The 16,658-nt window shown below is 39.0% G+C and overlaps 1 protein-coding gene across 2 annotated transcripts in view; it reads left to right on the top strand.

Moving 5' to 3' along the window:
- The window catches only part of GDAP2 (ganglioside induced differentiation associated protein 2), a 61,058-nt gene that overhangs the window by 31,497 nt on the left and 12,903 nt on the right, over positions 1-16,658 (top strand). For both annotated transcript variants that reach the window (XM_042993864.1, XM_007075677.3), the window contains exons 9-12: positions 6,955-7,031; positions 7,758-7,834; positions 10,995-11,134; positions 11,816-11,870. In XM_042993864.1, the coding sequence (XP_042849798.1) occupies positions 6,955-7,031; positions 7,758-7,834; positions 10,995-11,134; positions 11,816-11,870 (349 nt within the window). The remainder of the gene's footprint in view (positions 1-6,954; positions 7,032-7,757; positions 7,835-10,994; positions 11,135-11,815; positions 11,871-16,658) is intronic.

Here is a 16,658-nt window from a genome sequence, read left to right as displayed (position 1 = left end):
AAGAACCACTGGTTTGTGGTTTCTCGTGAATGAATACCCGTAGTCAAAAGGAATGTTGGTAATCGTCTGATACAGTTTTCCAAAGTGGAACACATGGTCTGTAAGCATTATCATCACCCGGGCTGCTTGCTAAAAATGTGTATGCCCCACACCAAACTTCCTGCATCGGAACCTCTGTGGAAAGTTTCTAAAGTTTCATAAGTGATTCTTCCGCGTCCTAAATCACTGATGTAGTCTGACCCCTTTCTAGAGGGTAAATGATCCCCAAGACTGGCTCGCCCAGAGTCACAGCTCACTGAGAAAGAGCCTTCCGAGTGGCGAGTACGGCACATCTCCCTTCTCCGCCACCTTCTTCAGCCCACTTACGCAAACCAACTTCAGACACGTTGGCAAAGGACTAGAGATTTTTTGTATTCATATTCAAAGAACTGCATTGCAGCCACTTTTCTCAAATCAGTCAACCTGTTCTCTGTCTTTCTCTTCTACACACACGTGCACCCCTCATACCTTTTTCATTTCACCATGAGTAGTATAGATAATCTGGAAATTTTGAAGTTTGTGTTTGGACTGGATACTTGTCTGCATGTGTCTCTTTCTCTCTTTAATGAGATTTGTTTCACTTAATGATTAGTTCAGTGACTAGTTCAAGTCAGCATTAAAACCTCTTCACTCCTTTCTGGAAAGGAGTCCTCGGCAAAGGGAGAGCTTCTCAGAAGGAATATGAATACAGCATGGAAAGCACTGTCCTTGTTGGTAGAGGGCCTTGATCTTGAGATTCACATTTGTTACACAGTTGATAGTTTCCATTCAGTTCAGAAAATGTTGAATATTTACACTGTACAAGATAACATTCTAGACGTTGAAGTAGCCAGAGATAATTAAGGTAGTCCCTCTGTTTTAAAATTCATGAGTGAGCCACATGGTCTTCAGGTGTCGGGGTGTGTTCTGAGCAGCGGTCAGGCTGTGACCGTGTAGTCAACAAAACACAGCCTGTGGCTCCCAAAGCCTGCACTGAGAAACGGGAGAGGTGCCTCTGTCACACTGTGCTCTTGAGTGATAAGCTACGTCTGAATCAAAACGTTGTCAGATTTCCATTTAAGTGCCCAGCGTCTGTGATGATTACAAACAAGGTTGAGTCTCATAGCTATGCTGCAGGATACTTGGGAGTAATAACAGAGGCCCAGAAGGGTGGGCAAGGAACCAGAGACCCTTTCAGGGAGCCCAAGAGACCAAAACCAGTTTTGTGATGCTACTCAGACTGTTTGCCCTTGTCCTCCTCCTCCTCCCACCGTTCAGTGGAGTTTCCCAGAGGCTACTTACTGTGTGACATTGCAGTAGATTAAATGCAGAAGCAGATGTGAGAATCCAGCAGAACCTAAAGAGATTTGCCAAAACGAGGAGTATTAACCCTTCTCCCAAAACATAGTTTTTGTCGTGTAAAGTCGCTTAATGTTCACGTAAAGGTTTTCGTTGTTTTTAGATTTACAAATAATCACTTTTAACATTTCCGTTTTTATTTCTAACGTGGTAAATGTTGGTAGAGATAACTGACATAAACATCAAAGGGTCCTGAGACCAAAAGGTTTGAGATTTGATCACTCCTTGTCTACGAGTTCATAACATAACTGAGTGTTACTCTGCTACGTGCTGAATGTTTTAAGATTTCAGGCTGTGGTTTTTCTCAGTTTGTTTATTTCTCTTATTTTGTCTAAATAAGGCTTTATTTACACACAACAGGTCTGGTTTCTGTTCATTATGTGGGTTGATCGGGTTGATCGAGTGATTTTTTTTTTTTTTTAATCTCTGAGGAAGTAGGTCTTTAGTTATCAATCTCTTTTTGAAAGCTTTCAATTCTTCCATCAGTAACAACACTAAGGTCCCATGGATTGTCTTTATAGAGTCAGATCATTGTTTGCCCAGCACTACCTCGCCACATCATTACCTCTGTGTGGATATTCTTTTTAACATCTGAAAAAATTAGGCATGTTGCCTAATTCTTTACTAATATATCTAGGTCTTCTATCCAGTTGTGACAGTGATTTGGGTATATCGTAAGATAGAAGTTGGCTTACTTACAAAAATTAGGAAGCAACCTAGATATTCTTTTTCAAAAATACAGCTTTAAAACTCTTAAAATTATATTACAGTAACTTTTTCTTTTTCCGTTAGTGTTCCTCGCTTGGCTTAAGATCCAATTGCCAACAACTCTTAAGTCATTTTCCGGAATAAAAACTTCATCTCCTTCACTGTTAAGTATTTTCTGAGCCCTTACTAATGTGCTAGGTGTCATGCTGAAAACATAATAGTGACATGCGAGACAGATACAGTGGCAGCTTCATGGAGCTTCGGGTCTTGCAGAGGAGAGAAATGTTAAACTAAGTATTGTATGAACAATTTATTTAAACTACAGGGTCCAATGAGTATGTGACAGGGGTCCTAACCAAGTCCAGCGTGGGGCAGTTCCATCAGGTCAGGAAAGCTTATGTTGATTCCAAAGCCAACATTCTCCCTGGGCTATTGGTTACACACAAATATGTTAGCCATTAGTCTTTTAAGAATAATTTAGCGTATCTTTGCTTCATCATTCAACCTGTGGTTATGCACGTGGATGGTAATTGATTAACTGGAAGAAATTGCCTTCTGTTAGCTTTGTGAGGACGGCATCCAGCCTTAGTTGATTGCAGCCTGTTGAGAATCTGTCCACTCAGTATTTCTGCCTTCAGAGCGCTGTAGTGGCTCCCTTCGCTGCCATGTTGCCATATTTTGTGTGACTGTTTACCTGTGATTATTGCAATTTACCCAGCAGGTAATAGAAATCCGTTTACCTGGAATAAGCTCTAAGAAAACAAGAAACTGTTTTAAGTTGATACTTTCCTTTTAGCATTTGTTTTGATTATTGGATTGGGGTAAAAAATTGTATGTCTTTATTGAAAAAAAGTGCAGAAACTATAGCAAAAAATGAGGTGCAGTTTATAAGAGATATAATGGAAGTTTTAAAATTTTTTTGAAATTTTTTTAATGCTTATTTTTGAGAGACAGAGACAGCATGAGCAGGGGAGGGCCAGAGAAGAGAGAGAGGGAGACTTAGAATATGAAGCAGGCTTCAAGCTCCAAGCTGTCAGCGCAGAGCCCGACGCGGGGCTCCAACTCACCAGCGGCGAGATCATGACCTGAGCTGAAGTCAGACGCTCAACCTACTGAGCCACCCAGGCGCTCCTAAAATATTTTTTTAATAGTTGAGGGAAACAAACATGTTAGCTGAGGAGATAAAGCTAACATCTTTTGCTTTTATTCCCTTCTTCCAAATTCTTGTTTAAAGGAAAAGAAAGTTGACTAGATAATCAAATTAAACTTCTATGATCCGTAGTGGGAAGGGAGGAGACTTGATTAGAATAAAGAAGAAACCAGCTGAAGATTGCAGTCCTGAGTTGTTGCATTGGAATTCGTCTCAGGCTTAGAAACTAAACCTTTTTGAATCATAAAGCCTTCATAAAGAATCACATGTAAGCTATAAACCTTCTCCCCATGAATATGCTCGTATAGATTTTGCCAGCCAAAATCTATTCTAGGATCTCAAGCTGTTAATCACAGATCAAGGTTAACAACATTTTAGAGTTTATACCATATCAGGATTCACACCATGGACTAAAGTCAATTTTAGATGGATTGAGGACTTAAATTTTTTTTTTTAATTAAAGCTCATGGAACAAGTTGTAGGATAGTGTCTTTTATACCTTGGAGAAAGGACAGGTTTCTTAGACAAGATATAAAAGGAATTGACTGTAAAAGAAAACACAGTTTTGACTCTCTTAAAATTAAGAGTTCTGGCAGATGGAGCAGTGAATCTTAAAGTGAAAAACAAGTTACAGAATGGGAGTGTTCACGGTAAACATAACTGGCAAATGACTAGGATCAAGAATTATACAAAAAATTCCTACAGGTGAGTGAGAAAAGAACAAATAGCCCTCTAGAAAAACAATATGAACAGGCATCTCACAGAAGACATGTCCAATAAATACGAACAGGTTCTCAGCATCATTAGTGACCAGAGAAATGAGATACCCTTTCAAACCTGACTGGCAAACGTTAAAACATCTGCCAATACCACGTGCTGAGGACATGGGTTCCCAGGAAGTCGTATCCATTGCTTGTAGAAGCACAAGTAGGTACAACCCTTTGGAAAAGGGGTCTGGTCTTACCTCCCAAAACTGAATATACCTGTAACCTAGCACTTCAACCCTTAAGTAGCCACCCAAGAGAAAGCATGCACACATATACCAGGAAACATGTAAAATAAGTTGATCGTAGCACTGTGCACAGGAGCACAAACCTGGGAACAGTCCGGGCACCCACCAGTAGGAGAATAGATGAAAAAAAAGCGTCGTTTTCATGTAGTACAACTACAATTTACATGGTAATCAAGGTGAATGAAGAACAATCCCACCCAATGATACAGATGAATCTTAGCAGTCCAGTAGGTCAAACAAGACCCAAGAGACTACATACAGAATGGTAAGCTTTTTCCAAAAAACTTTTTAGGAATACATACAAATGAACAAAAAAAAGATATAAAAAGGAAAGCAAGAAAATGATGAACGTGTGATTCCAGACACTGGTTATGGGGGGGTGGGGGTTGGGGAGAGGGGGCAGGGGCCAGAATTGGAGGGGAGTGACCATGTGATTAGATATAGATTATTGTGAGAGTGCCTGCTTTTGTTTTGGCCAGGAGGTTTCAGAGTACTTATTACTTCATTAAACATAAGTAATTAGCTAAGCAGTTTTTTAAAGAGAACCATGTGTGTACCCATGATGAGAGTGATTTGAACCAAGGCTAATTAATTTTGTTTTGTGCACCTGAATTCCAATTCGAAAAAGATTTTTTTTCAGAGTTCATTGAACACATCGTTACTCAGTATCAGGAGCTACCCTAGGGATTGGCTGGAAATACAGAGACAAATAAGCCATATTCTCTGTCATGTGGTCTGAGTAGAAGCAAACACTGGCAGTAAGTGGGTGAAGCCTTGTACTAATCTTTGTGGTTCAAAGAAGAGAACAGTTAATTCTGCATGTCTGGATCTTGCCTCCACTCCACTCCCACTATCCGCACCCCCGCCAGTCCTCCTCTGAGCACACTTGATTGATAGAATTTTAGACGTCTGTTGGACTGCTTGTTTCGTTCCATCCTGTTACAAAGTTTATTCTTTGTAATGTGTGTCTATCTCATATATTCAGCTTTAAAATCTTTGAAACCAAGTGCCTTTTATTACCATTCTCCAGTGCCCCCCCAAATATCTTGAATAATACTTATGTTTATTATTTCATTCAACAAAGCTTAGAGTCCCTACTATGATGCAGACATTTGCATGTATGCCCTGCACCTTTGAAAAATGAGCTAATGAATACATGAATGGAGTATAGAAATTAACAGACGTTTACTGAATTCCTGTTACATGTTTTATGCCAGGTCGGACCTGTGGAACTCATGAGACACTTAAGATCTATTCTGTTCAGTCTTGCAGTGAGATGACTTAACCGTAAGACAGTTAGAAAACAGTACCTTTGCGGATTTCATGTGAATAACCAAGGAAATGACTCTAAAATTTTGGAACAGTACATAGGGATAAGGGAGAACGACCATAAACATAGTTCTTTTCTTGAGTTGCAAGTTATGTCTTAAGCCAGAGTTGAAAGCTATTTTGTCTTTCACTTTTCAATTTGCGTAGGTGGGTAAGTTTGCAGATTTAAACTGTAGGATCTTGTGATACCAAGTATGTTTTTCACAGACAGTTCAATTTCTGTGATACTAGCAGACATATCACTTGTTGATTACAATCCATATGTAATAGGTTTCCTATTAAATACCCTTAGTTGTGTGAGTGTACATTATAGCTGAAAGGTGTCCTCTGTAAACACCACTTTACGGATGAGGAAACAGGTCCATAGAGGTGAAGCAGCTTTATTTACTAAGGTTGCACAGAAAGCGATAGGATTAGAACCCAAGTCTCCCTCTCCTGGTTTAGTTTTCCTCATGTTGTGGGATGTTGCCCTATGTAACCTAGATTCTTCAGAGTTGCTTCTCATGATTTCAGTGCTGTGAAAGCTGTTTTTGCAAATAAGTGGCACTTTGAATTACAACAAAACAGTATGAAATAGTAGAAGAAGTACTGACCTTTCCAGAACTCTGGAGATATGAGTAAACTTCCAATTCAACTCTAGCAGTAATTGACTGGTGACTAAGACTAGCTCGACCTTGCAAGTCATTTCCCCGCTTTGAGATCTTTAACGTCTCTTCCAGCTTTCATGTCCTTTTAGCTAAAGCCAAGCTAAGCCAAGATCCCTGGGATCTGCTCTGTGGGTTCTCAGTGCAACTGGTTTGATTAACCAATCATTAAAATAAACCTGGACTTCCCACATAAAATTACCTAGTTCCTTTGTGGTCCCATGTAACATGTAAAACACTTAACTGTTTTTCTTCTGAAAAGTAAACTCGAGGGCACTGACAGTGTTTATTCACTGTAGCATTCTCAATACCTAGCGTTTTGTAAGCACTTGGTAAATCGTTGGATGAGTGAACATCTGTTTTGGATAACTGCTATTGCTTTAGGCCTTCTCTGCCATGTTGTTTAGGAAGGGAAAATAATAGTATTTGAAAACAGTGTTCATTTGAGTACTTGCTGTCTTTGTCATTTATATGAATAGTCTTCACTTGATCATAAAGGATTATTTTAAATCATGTAGTAAGAACACATTTTCTCAGTGACTCATCTTTGTTTATTATATAATAAACATTGGTTTAACATTTTCTCAACATTGGTTGAGATTCTGCATAATATGCCCTCCTTAACTTCTTGCACATTATAATAAAACCTCATTCTTTAGGGAAAGAAACAGATTCCATTTGTAAATTTAATTTACAGGGGATTATTATAATAATTATATCCTTTATTTCTCTAGTTATAATCGCTGGTTGTGTCAAGCAAGATCTGAGGATCTATCTGATATTGCTTCTCTAAAAGCCTTATACCAAACAGGTGAGCGTAAGTAGCTTTTCTTTTCCTTTTTAAGGACCCCACCTAGCACGCTACTAGAAACTTCATTTTTCTCTGATTTTGTCCATTTTGCCTATGAAAAAAAATGTTTTATACTAATGAGGATAGTTTGGCTCATCATCAAGATCTTAAAAATAACATCTCAACCTATAAAATTTTCATCTTGTAGTTCTACATTGATCCACTTCTTCTTAATGTCTCTTTTCTTACCTTTTAACATCTTTTCTGCTCTTAAAAATACCATTCACTTGCTATACAAAATTCAAACCTTGTCTAAATATATAATGGAGATGGGGAAAGTTCTCAAATTTCCACTCTTTCTCCATTAAATTCCTTTTTCAGGCAGTAATTGTTAATTTTCAGAATTGAGTTCCCATTAGTTTTTCCTGGATCACTAATGTTATTAAAACTTGAACAAAGCCTATTTATAAAAAGGCCTTGGCCCTGCAGCCTTTCCCTTGGCTATCCCTGATTTAAAACCTGCAGGAAGCCTTTATCTTAAAAATAAGTGCAGTCATCAGAACCTCATAAAGCTAAAATATATATATGTATTGTTTTCCACAAAGTGAAAGAAATCTGAGGATGAAATTTGAAAAACGTTAAGTTCCTGGTTTTCAGTCTTTTATATTTGTGTAGAATGTTTTTACAATGTCCGAGTCCAGCCTTGGAATAAAGTCTCTAGGCGCTGATCACATTTCCCGTTCGCAGGTGTTGATAACTGTGGGCGCACAGTGATGGTGGTAGTTGGAAGAAACATTCCTGTCACATTAATAGATATGGACAAGGTAAGCCACAGCGAGGCTCTGTTTTACACATGATGTTGATTTTTACAATTAGTAGGATGTGAATTTGGAATCAGGACTGAGAATATGAGAGGGGGCGGAAATGTGTGTATCTGGGCAGAGGAGCAGCCCTGGGTCTGTAGGCTGGCATGCACCATTCATTTCAGTACATTAGGGGTTCGGTTTTGCTCTGTAGGAGAGCAAATTCTCGAAAATACAAGAATGCCATCATGTGATCTCCAAAAACGCAGCTGCTCCGTTTCGGATGTGATGTAGCCGGAGAGTTTTGGGTTGGAATCACTCTAGGTTATAATTGTACTAACAATCAGATACTGCTTGTCTTGAAAAAAAGAAAAATTAACTCTTGAGTATCTATCTGAAGAGAAGAAGTCAGAGATGTAGTTACCCCAAGATGTCATAATTCCATAACCCCTTCATTTGGATGCAAAGGACAGATTCGTAAGAGAAAAAATGGTATTATTACTGGCAAATAAAAATAAGAAAATGATTATGCTTTTAAAAATGATTACTGGGGCGCCTGGGTGGCTCAGTTGGTTGAGCATCCGACTCCGGCTCAGGTCATGATCTCACGGTCCGTGAGTTCGAGCCCCGCATCGGGCTCTGTGCTGACAGCTCAGAGCCTGGAGCCTGCTTCAGATTCTGTGTCCCCCTCTCTCTCTGCCCCACCCCTGCCTGTGCCCTGTCTCTGTCTTTCAGAAATGAATAAACATTAAAAAAAAATTTATAAAGAAATGATTAGTAATCCAGGGCGCCTGGGTGGCTCAGTCGGTTGAGCATCCCCCTTTGACTCTGGTTATGATCTCATGGTTTGTGAGTTTGAGCCCCGGATGGGGCTCTGTGATGTTAGCGTGGAACCCACTTCAGAGCCTCTGTTCCCCCCCTCCCGCCCCTTCCCTGCATGCTTTCTCTCTCTCTCTCTCTCTCTCTCTCAAAAATAAATAAACTTAAAAAAATAAAATAAATAAAAAATAAAAATGATTAGTAATCCAAAACAAAAGCAAATCAGAATGAGATATCTTTTTTCACTTTCAAAACTGGCCTGAACTTTTAAATAATAATCATTGTCATCAAAGATGAATTAAAATGATAAAGGTGGTCACATCCATCGACCCAGGAATTCTGTTCCTCAGAATTTGTACTAAGGAAATAATCTGAGTATGGAAGTAGCTGTAGAGCCTGAAGCTGCCCAAATTGGAATACTTGGGCAAGAGACCATTGAATCCAAAAGATAAATACATAGGTCATCCAAGAACATCAGTGTATTAGAAAGTGACTGCAAAAGAGGAAAATCACTTTAACAAATCGTTCTTAACCATAGTAACAAATTTTATACCTAAAAGTATAAAAATTGCACACAATTTTGAGACAAAACACATTTGTACAAAAGCAGATCATTGCTTTCTGGCTAAGCCCTTAGGCTCCCGGTCACTGGTGTTTAGGTAAAAAAAAAAAAAAAAGAAAGAAAAAGAAAATTATGGAAGCATTGGACCTGGCATGCTCCCATGGGCTGGTTTGTACCACAAAACTATGACTTAAAGTTCTAACAATTAGTTATGGCATATCCACAGATGGAGTATTTTGTGACCCTTAAAGGTTATGGTTACAAAGGCAAATAAATACAGTACTATAGAGAAATATTTATAATGTAATATCAATAGAAAAGTGGTGCATTAATTGCCTATACCCTGACTTTAACTTGTTTTGTTTTAAGCATAAAGGTAAAAACTCAAAATGTAAATATTTCAAAATGGATGTCATGGTTTTGGGGAGAATTTGTTTTCTACATTTTTCTGTCATGTGGCTATACTTCCTTATAATGAAAAACATTTAAGTTAAAGATGGGGAATTTAAAGCTGAAAATGGTATCTTAATTGCCCTGCAGGGGGTGGAGAGTGGATAGAAAGAGGGCCAAAAGCAGTCTGGTAAAAGCAGAAATAATAATAAAAATACACACACACAAATGCACAGGAAAAGCTCGACTAATGCAAATTATATCATTACTAAGTTTCTACTTGTAGCCATTTATTTTGTGTCATTAACAACCAACATAACATTCATTCTGATCATTAATAATGTGATTGATAACCAATAAAAACATAAATCTCTGCATTTGATTTTGGCGTGCACTTGCTTGGTGTTCTGGATATCCATGATGTATCATTTCATGTAACATAATGAGATACATTATGAGGTCCAAACCAGCAAAGTGGAAGGATCCTGTGTGTTGTTAGTGCCCTCCTCCTTCATCTGCTCTGGTAGCAGTTGGATGCTAATCCATTTTAGTTTACTCATGATAATGCCAAAGACTATCCTGAGGAGAATTGGGAAATCACCTGTTTGATAATCTTTCAGTGGTTAATTCTTAGCTTCCTCTATGTCATTGTTTATAGCTACACCACTGGGTTACCCTGGCCCTGCCCATATTGGAGCTCTGCTCCGTGTTTAATGTTTCTCTTAAATTTCATCCTTCTTATAATGAAGTGTTTCTCTAATGTGATCTGGGTCACATTAAATTTGAGTCTTTCAGAGCTCTAGAAATGCTGCCCGGCTCATTGCCATCTACTGACTAAACCTGTTGTCCTTTTCCTCATTTCAGCTCAACATTAAAGATGCCAAGAAAATTAGTCCTCCAAGTGAGCCATGGGAGGGAGGCATCACTCAGAATGTCCTTCTGTAGTAATTCTTGGTTACGTGAGAGCCATAAGTCTACATCCCAGTAGAGACTGCAAAGATTTTCATTGAGTTTCAGGCAGAAACTTCAAGAATGATCAGAAGTCTAGAAGTTGTACTTCTACAGTTCATTATCCTAGAGAGGGAAAACCTGGCAATTGACTGAAGAACTCTTTTGAGTATATGAAGAGTTATTTGAGCACATAGAGACTGATTGTTCTCCTCCAGCCCTTAGAACAAGGCAGAAAGGGATCCTACTGTAGCATTTCTGAGAACTGGTAAACACTGGCTAGGTTCACTTTCCTGAAGCTCTTTTTCAAAGAGAATTGATACTCATTAGTCTGAGATGTCCATCTGTAGTGCCTGGGGCATCAATTAGGTTCATCTTCTGAGTTTTGCCTCTCTCTTGGCTTCTGCGAAATTGACTACTTATGCAAGATGATCTTACGTTTACTTCTTTTTTTCCTTCTAGGCTCTCTTATATTTCATCCATGTAATGGATCACATTGCTGTGAAGGAATATGTATTAGTATATTTTCACACGCTGACCAGTGAATACAATCACCTGGACTCTGACTTCCTGAAGAAACTCTACGATGTTGTTGATGTCAAGTTAGTTATTTTTGCAAATTATGAAGAGGGGAGATAGCTGCTTTCTTTCCTAATATTAATGAGTAGTAAACATTGCTGTGTATTCTGTGAAAAGATATTTCATGTAACAAAGATTTTTATCACACATAGATCAGGTATTTTAATATCAGGAGGCCCTCCTTAACTCCAGTGTATTTTGCATTTAAGTAAATTCATATGTAAAATTTTTGCTGCTTTTAAACATCTTGCGAAAGGGTTGGGGTCGTTACCAATCTTTGTATATAAGATAACAAAAATACTACCTTCTGTTAATAAGGTGTGTTACTCTTCTCAAAATACATTTATAAATATTATTTCATTTGACCCAGTGACCCATGAGTTTTATAATTCATGACATGATCTCAGATATTCTAGTACAGTATAAAAAAAGGCACATGATAACTTTTTGTTAGATATGAATTTACTTTGTTTTACCTGTAGTTGGCTCTGTCACAGCCAAGAGAAACAATATCTTCTATAAAACGGATACTTTAAATAATGAAATGTCCCCTGAATTATTTTTTGACATTTCACTTAAAATTCAATATGTAAACTAGACCCATTTTAACTTTTTTTCCCCTTTGTGAATATATTTCTGTATTCTAGCAAAGAGTTAATTGTCTATAACATGACATACTGACCCATGTTTTTATTTCGCATTAGATACAAGAGGAATTTGAAGGCTGTTTATTTTGTTCATCCAACATTTCGTTCAAAGGTACAGTGTGTTTCTCTTTAGCTAAATCTCACATTTAAGTGCACTGCATGCCAGCATTTTAAGATATATTTCAACGCCTTAATTCTCACTATCACCATTGTGATGGCCAATTTCTTTGTCTACTGTTCCTTTTCAGTGATTTTCAGTCGTGATCCTAATGCTTTGGTCCCACGTTAAGTCTAGTATCTTTGTAGGCAACGCATACAGGCTGTCCGCCTCTCAGTTCTTGCTTGCCTCCTCATGCTCTGTGTTCATTGGACTTCACTCACGCTCTTGATACGGAATGCGCTTTCCTTCCTCTGCTCGTGCTAACTTCTGTTTGCCCCTCAGATCTCTGCTCAGTAGTTACTTTCCATAGAAAGCCTTCCCCGACCAGTTCTGCCAACGAGTAGGTACTCCTGCATTATACTCCCCCTTAAGATTTTAATTTTTAATTCCAATTAATTGTTTAATTTTCTACTTTATGCTAGCCTGCAGGATTTGTGAGAGCTAGATTACAGCTGTCTTGTTCACAATCACATCCCTAATATCTCTAATAACTAGTCCTGCATTTTGACTTCACCAACACATGCACTCCCTTGGTTCTTTTACTGTTTCTAAAAATACCTTTTTTTTTTTTTTTTTGGTCTTTATTTTCTTCCCTGTCCAGCCTGAAACCCATGCCCTGTCACTTTCACTGCTGTTAATGCCTACAATATCGTTCATCACACTTGCTCATCAAAACCTGGTCGTGAGACATTTCACCACTCTGCTTTCTTCACTCTCGTATCTGGGTTGCTGAACACAGATGGAGAAATCTTAGAGCCATGTGACTGGGGGCTTCTAAGCAGACACGGAGCTTTCACTGCTAAGGCCCCCCTGGTATTTCACTAGACAGTATGTCCCGGGAAGGACACATTCTCCTCAAGCAGCCCCTCATTCCAACAGTTGGCCCTGCCTTATTCTCGACCAAGAACATCAAAAGCATCAGTAAAAAGCTTTCTGTCCTCTCGCTCCCACCCCAAGCTTACCTGACATCTGTTCCTATCCTTAGCTCCTTTTCTGTCACAAAAAAGTGTGTTTCTTCTTAATGAAGGGCAGACCTTCTACCTGGTGGTCTGGATCCCCTAGTAATAAGAGCTGATGTTTTCTAAGCGCTTCCTGTGTGCCAGCTCTTCCCAGGCATTATCTTGTTAAAGTCTTGTATCTATGAAGTAGATAGTAGTTTATGCCCACTTTACAGGCAAGGAAATTGATGCTTTGAGAGAGTAAGTAACTTTTCTGAGGTAAGCACCTAGTAAGTAGTGGAGTTTGGATTTGGATCTAGACATTTTAATTGGAGAGCCTCCACTCGTCAACTACACAACACATTTCCGTTTCCTCAGGAATTCTCTTCAGCAGTTTTTGTCTTTGTCTTTCTCCTCCCATTTTTCTGGATCTAACTCATCAACTTTTAAACATGCTAAAGCCTCCACTTCTATTTCCTCCCCTTTACAACCAAAATTTTTTAGTGTGACCTACGTTCTGCACTCACTGTCTCCATTTTTTATCCACCTTAATTTACTGCAGTCTCATTCAGATGCGACTCTGGCAACTAAAGCGACTCACAGCAGAATCACTGGTCATCTGCGTCCTACCTGTTTTCCCTGCAGCCTTAATCCCAGCCGGTCCCTTCTTCCTTGAAACACTTTGTCTTGGCTCCCTTGAAATGTAACCTTGCTGAGTTTTCTCGCACTTCGAGCTGCTCCTTCTCGGTCTCCTATGCTGTCCCCTCTCTCTGCTCCTGTTTATCCTTGGAATGTCAGTGTTCCCAAACCCTCATCCTTTTCTTTCATTCTGTACCTTGTTTCATTCCTGTGTCTTCAGCAACCCTCAAATATATATATGCGGTTCCCAAATACATACATGTCAGGGGAGGCAGTAAAGCCCAATGTTTAAAGCATAATCCAAGACTCAGGTTCTAATCCCAGCTCTGCCAACTACCAGTTTATCATCTCAGGCAAGTAATGGAACCTCTGTGCTTTAATTTCATCTTGTATAAAACGGAGATGATAATAACAGTGCTCACCTTGTAGGGTTATTGGAAGGATAACATTAGTTAATACCTGCAAAATGCTTAAAATTTTACCTGACCTATAATAAACGCTCAGGAAACGTTAACCACTATCATCATCGTCGTCATCGTCCTCGTCCTCCTCCTCGTCGTCATTCCTGTGCTTAGACGTGAATGTTGAACTGTTGATTAAGTATCTTCATTTAGATGTCTTACAGGCCCCTGAAGTTCAACATTTGAGAAACAGAATAACTCCTGTGTTCCCCTACTCACTCCCAAACTGCTATTTATATTTCCTGTCCTAGTCAGTGGGACCACTGCCCTTCAGGTGCCCAAGCCAGGAGCCAGGAAAACATCCTATTACATCAGTTCTGTGTGCTCACTACTGTCCAAATCCATGCCTGTGCCATTAGTCCCACTGCCTCTACGTGAGCTCGTCCCGCCACCGTCTTGTATCTGAAAGGACACAGCTACCTCCTAGTCCATATCCATACTGTCCTGCCTCCAGTAGAGCACACCACTGTTCCTTCAGGCCTGCCTAATGATATTTTCTTAGAATGTTAGTGGAAGCCTAAAATATTTACAGTGGAGTCCTTTGCAAGTTGGCCAAACTCAGGCCCAGGCAAGGAAAAAAAAAAAAAATTCTGACTATATCATTGGGGTTTGGAGAAAAGAGGACTTAGTTCAGCATAAAACCCAGGATTTACGTATTTAGTAAATGAAAGGACTGTGTCATTCATGACTTCTAGCCGTGGTCAGATAAAGGGGATCATGGACTAGGATATAAATCTGAGAGTCTCCATCAAGTAAATAGTGCTTTAACTCTTTAAATATGCTAATGAATAAAATCACAAAGAAGACAGCTAAAGTTGACAGAGCCCTGGGATCAAGGAGGGCGACCAAGGAGAAGTAATGTGAAGATCTTCCAGAGAGCCGAGATTGACTAATGCTGTCGGAGCCAGTGGACAGGAAAAGCATCAAAGACGGTAGAAGTAGTCATTATTTTAAAGCACTGTGGAGAAATTAAGATAAGTAGTGAAAAGTCCTCATTACCCTTCATAGTAAGAGATGAGTGAAGACTTCATTGAGAGAATGTTTTTCACTTTTCACTTTCTGATTGTTTACAGAATTGTTGAATTTCTCATCTTAAAATTTGCATGTAAGGGGCATCTGGGTGGCTCAGTCGGTAAAGCATCCGACTTTGGCTCGGGTCATGATCTCACGGTTCAGTTCATGAGTTCAAGCCCTGCGTGAGGCTCTGTGCTGACACTCAGAACCTGGAGCCTACTTCAGATTCTGCGTCTCCTTCTCTCCCTCCCTCCCTCCCTTTTTTTCTCTCTCTCTCTCTCTCTCTCCCTCCCTCCCTCCCCCTCCCCCACTTATGCTCTGTCTCAAAAAAATAAACATTTAAAAATTTGCATGAAATATTTTAAGTAATTCTTTTAAAAATTGCAAATTTTTTTTTGGTTTCCTCAATGTTGGAATAGCATAGTAAGTGCTAATTAAGTGCTTATGAGAATGCTGTTTGGCCAGGCTGAAAGAAAGGAAGGAAGGAAGGAAGGAAGGAAGGAAGGAAGGAAGGAAGGAAAGAAAGAAAGAAAGAAAGAAAGAAAGAAAGAAAGAAAGAAAGAAAGAAAAGTACAGTGTTGGAACAATCAGTTAAATGAAAGGCTTTTCCTGCTCTTTGTTCAGTAAAGTTCTGATTACATAGTCTTATCAGATAACATCTGTTATATCAACGTTTCTACTATTTTGTTATGCTTAGTGGGTGGCTAATTTTTTTCTTTCTGTAGCATTTAAAGATATCACTTGACTATTTCCCCACATCTCATAATCCATTTATATTTTGTTCACCCAGTAGCTACTGAATATTTTTCTTTAATGGAGACAGGAGGATTAGGTTGGTTTTTAGCATGTCTGCTCTCCCCACTTTGATTCATTATTGTACCAGAGGTTCTAGCCAGTGTAATATGGCAAGAAAAAGAAACAGAATGCCTCTAGATGTAGAGAGGAGTAAATAATACTGTCTTTATTCACAGATGACATGAGCATCTATGTAGAAGACCCTGTGGTATCCTCAGAAAAACTAGTAGAATTAATAAGTAAGTTTTTATCAGGGCTTCAGGGTTTGAGATCAGTATTCAGAAGTCAGTTGTATATATTAGCAACAGGCAATGCAATTGAAATGTAAAAGATAATGTTATTTATATTAGCTTCAAAATCTATTAAGTGCTTATGGGTAAATAGGGCAAAAGATGTGAAAGACTCGTGCACTGTACAAGTTGTGTACATTGCAAAACATTTGTGAGAGAAAGGAGGCACAAATAAAGGAAGACAGGCTATATTTGGGGGTTAGAAGACACTATTATTGTCAAATTCTCAGTGCTTGCTAAATGTGCAGATTCAATGCCAGTCAAAAGTTTAGCAAGCTTTTTTGTAGAAATTGACAAGCAAAAATGCAAAGAACCTAAAGAACCAAGGCGATTTTATTTATTTATTATTTATTTATTTTTTAATGTTTATTTATTTTTGAGAGAGACAGAGCATGAGTGGTAGAGGGGCAGAGAGAGAGAGACAGAGGAACACATAGAATCAGAAGCAGGCTCCAGGCTCTGAGCTGTCAGCACAGAGCCCGACATGGGGCTCAAACCCACAAACCGTGAGAACATGACCTGAAGTCGGACACTAAACTGACTGAGCCATCGAGGCACCCCCTCCCCACTTTTTTTTTTTTAATGGAGCCAAAACAATTTTAA

Source organism: Panthera tigris, chromosome C1 (genome assembly GCF_018350195.1).
Source record: "Panthera tigris isolate Pti1 chromosome C1, P.tigris_Pti1_mat1.1, whole genome shotgun sequence".
NCBI classification, from domain to species: Eukaryota; Metazoa; Chordata; class Mammalia; order Carnivora; family Felidae; genus Panthera; species Panthera tigris.
This window is presented reverse-complemented; position numbering and strand designations above follow the sequence as displayed.